Below are 4,124 nucleotides of genomic sequence, written 5' to 3' on the forward strand. Positions count from 1 at the left end.
TTTGAGCCACTACTGCAACAATGGCCATATCTTGTCAAGCAGATTGTTGTCACTCATATTACTCTGAGCAAGGTGAGATCGATGGAATTTTTCTTCTCAAGTTTATTTTTTGAATTGTTTCTATAATATAGATATTAACCTTCTGACATTTGTAGACTTGGATAAAAATTTTTGTGTAGTTCTGTAAGCTGTTTCTTCTCTCAGATGATGATGCTCTCAGATGATGATGCTCTTTGCTGTACAGAAGCTTTATTGTTTCATTTTACCTGTTTGTCAACTAACGATCTTAATGAGTATGCTACCAAGGTCCTGCTTAGAAAGTCCTTTCCTATAACAATGAGTTCAAGGATATTGCAGACTTTTTTATGTGTCACTTAAATGTTTGTGTCATATATTGAGGTCCCTGATCCACTTGGAGTTTAATTTTGTACAGTGTGAGAGATAAGGATATTATTTGATTATTCTACATGTAACTACCAAGTTTGACCAGCACCATTTGTTGAAGATGCTGTCTTTTCTCTAATGTAGGGTGTGTGTGTGTGTGTGTGTGTGTGTGTGTGTGTGTGTGTGTGTGTGTTTACTTCTTTGTAATAGGCCATGTGTCCTTAGGTGGATGAATATATGTCTGGGTCCTAAAATTACCCTATTATTTATAATAATCTATCATTTCTTCTCATGCATGTCATTTAGAAATCAATTAGTTATTGTCCATGTAATTATATGTTTATTGGTGAGATATAGGTAATAGGAGAATTCTATCAGACAAAAAAATGTTTTTTAAGGTTTCAATAATTTTTAAATCTTCCCCTCGAGGTGAGCCTATGGTCAATCTTAACACTCTCTGTACTCTGAGGGAAATAAACCCTGGGGGCTGGGAGTTAATAGCATGAATATATTATTAGAACTATCAGAAGAAATTTTACAATTTAAGGTATAGTTAAATTAAGTACCCAGATCCAGAAATTACCAAGATCATTTCAGGAATTCCTTTGCTAATTCTGATTCTGGAAAACCAATTGCAATACAAACTATGCATTGACATTCTCTGGTGCAGTAAATTTGAGAGTGGGTTAGAAACATGGTCAGGTGTAATACTGTCCACATGGTTACAGAAATATACAAATACAACATTTGAATATTTCTAGTTTGAAATGGAGATAAGCTATAATGTCTAAAATTCAACATTTCCTATTTAAATGAGAAAAATGCAGACTGTGAACCATACTATAGAGAAGATATAGGAGATAAAATGTGACTTATAAGAAAGTGTTAAAAGATGGGTGTAAGGCAAAGAGTACAAGTGGTAAGATCCACTCAATTTAGTAAGTGGAGCACACTTCACTGACTAAAGAGTCATGAATGTGCTTGGTCATAAAGGATAATATCTGTCTATCTTGGGCATTGAAAGAGAAATAAAAAGCAAAAAACTTGCAGAGAAGTACAAATAATTGCCACTAACAAGTTTTTAGATAGGGAAATAGTGTATTACATATGGACACAAGAAGGAACCCTCAGAAAAGGATAATGGATGATATCAGATGTGTCTTTTATATCAAGCAAAAGTGTGATTTGCTGAAAGACTGTGAAGAGACAGTAAATTTGTGCTAGGGGAAGAGGGCCTTTTATCAAAAAATGCCTTAGTTGTCTGTAGTCCTTAGATGATGGCAGAGAAAACTGGAAATGTTGGAAATGACAAGAAGCCAAAAATTTTGAAACAACTGGTGGCACTGAGAACATGAATTATGATGTTTAGAAAGCTATAGTTTCAGGGTTTGAGGACCAGATGAGCTCACTTCAGTGTATGGAACCCAAACCTACAACTCTTAACAAGGCTAGGAACCTGTGGCTAGATAGATGGTAAGCCATAGAGGAAAACTAACAACTGTTTTTCTACTAACCAGACATAGGGTTAACATGTATTAATTTAACTCTATTGCTATCTCATTGAATGAGAAAGTAAGAGGATGAAGAGCACCATTCTTGGCTCATAGCCCAGGAAGCTACTGAAGTTCTTGCATGGACATAGGATAAAAGTAGGACAATAAGGCAGAGAGATGGTGCTGTGCTCTATAAAATAAGCAACTTGAAACATTGGGTAGGAAGTGCTGTTTCTATTCATGGCCATTGAAAGCACACACGAACATCTATAGACAATGGCAATGATTTCAGTTGTGGGTGTGTTGACTTTAATATGATGGTTTGTTGAGATAGAAAGGCACCAAGGTGCATTCTGTCTATAGGCTGAGGTTTTGAGAAATGCTCTCTGGATTGACAGACTTGAAGTACATTAGCATCAAGACAGTTTCAACTGCAGGAGAATTCACAGGATTATAATAAGTAAAATGCAGATAATATACGCCTACTTGGTCATGGAGATGACAAGTACAAGGTTAAAATGGATGGAAGAGTCCCTCCTCCAAATATGAGAAGAAAAAAAAATGATTGAGAAGCCAGTAGGCCAGGTGGGAAGGAAGGCACAAAAGGGTGTGCCCACTCAAAATTTGCCATCAAATGGAAATACCTGCTGTGATTGGGGAGAGATACAGCTCTAATCCCAGCACTGCCAACAGAGCACAGTGTTTCCAGGTACTAAAGAAGGAAAGCAGAAGCAGGTCCTGAAGGAGGGATGCTACACTCATTCCACAAGTTCAAGAAGATGAGGAGGAGCAGATGTCCCTCTTGATTCAGATCTACAGGGTGAAAGTTGCTAGGTGGGCAACCAAAATATTAATATGTGTGTGTGTGTGTGTGTGTGTGTGTGTGTGTGTGTGTTTTCAGATGTGTAATACAGATAATAAGAAAAATGGGATTCTATGAAGAAAATATTTCACTTCTTTCTGGCATCAGAGAAGTTTGAGATGATAAAGTTTGGAAACCAGACTTTGAAGTGGTGAACTGTGATATTTTCTCAGAAGCTGACAGATACACCAGTGGACCCAATACTTTCCATGACGATGTTGAGTCCCAACCAGACAGTAGTGACAGAGTTTGTGCTGGAAGGGTTCTCAGAGCACCCTAGTCTAAGACTGTTCCTGATGGGCTGTTTCCTGTCCCTCTACACAGTGGCTCTAATGGGCAACATTTTGATCATTGCTTTGGTCACCTCCAGCACTGGGCTCCACAGTCCCATGTACTTTTTCCTGTGTAACCTGGCTACCATGGATATTGTGTGCACCTCTTCTGTGATTCCCAAGGCTCTGATTGGCCTAGTGTTTGAGGAAAATACCATCTCCTTCAAAGGATGCATGGCCCAGCTCTTCTTTCTTGTGTGGTCCGCATCCTCTGAGCTGCTGCTGCTCACAGTTATGGCCTATGACCGCTATGTGGCCATCTGCTATCCCCTCCACTACAGCTCTAGAATGAGTCCACAGCTATGTGGGGTACTGGCCATGAGTGTGTGGTCTGTCTGTGCACTAAATGCATCTATCAACACTGGTCTGATGACACGGCTGTCATTTTGTGGACCCAAGGTCATCACCCACTTCTTCTGTGAGATCCCCCCACTCCTCTTGCTCTCCTGTAGTCCTACATATGTGAATAGTGTTATGACTCTTGTGGCAGATGCCTTTTATGGAGGCATCAACTTCATGCTGACCCTGTTGTCCTATGGCTACATCATTGCCAGCATCCTGCGCATGCGTTCTGCTGAAGGCAGGAGAAAGGCCTTTTCTACCTGCTCATCCCACCTCATTGTGGTCTCTGTGTACTACTCATCTGTGTTCTGTGCCTATGTCAGCCCTGCTTCTAGCTATAGTCCAGAAAGAAGCAAAGTTTCCTCAGTGCTGTACTCAGTCCTCAGCCCAACCCTCAACCCCCTCATCTATACACTGAGGAACAAAGATGTCAAGCTTGCCTTGGGCAGACGTTTGCCATCTTTTTACCATTAAGTGTTTATGTTGTTCTCCTGGCCTGGGTTGTTTCTAAACATGCTTTCCTGAGAGCAGCCACATGGAGGGTATTGTACCTATTACTGCTTTAGAAAACTATTTTCTGATTCAAGGACTGGACAATTTCACTTACTGCAACTCCCAAAACAACAATATTCTTCAGATGTAAAATATACAAAAACCTAAAAGGTTTTTTTTTCTGGCCAGTACAAACCATTTCAAAAGTAAATTTTATCT

At 39.6% G+C, this 4,124-nt stretch overlaps 1 protein-coding gene across 1 annotated transcript; it reads left to right on the forward strand.

Annotated features, from left to right (window-relative positions):
• The first annotated feature begins 2,948 nt into the window (after positions 1-2,948).
• On the forward strand, positions 2,949-3,887 carry Olfr535 (olfactory receptor 535). The gene has a single exon (NM_146954.1). It carries the CDS (start codon positions 2,949-2,951, stop codon positions 3,885-3,887), a length of 939 nt encoding a protein of 312 aa, NP_667165.1.
• Positions 3,888-4,124: the final 237 nt, after the last annotated feature.

Source organism: Mus musculus, chromosome 7 (genome assembly GCF_000001635.26).
Source record: "Mus musculus strain C57BL/6J chromosome 7, GRCm38.p6 C57BL/6J".
Taxonomy (NCBI): domain Eukaryota; kingdom Metazoa; phylum Chordata; class Mammalia; order Rodentia; family Muridae; genus Mus; species Mus musculus.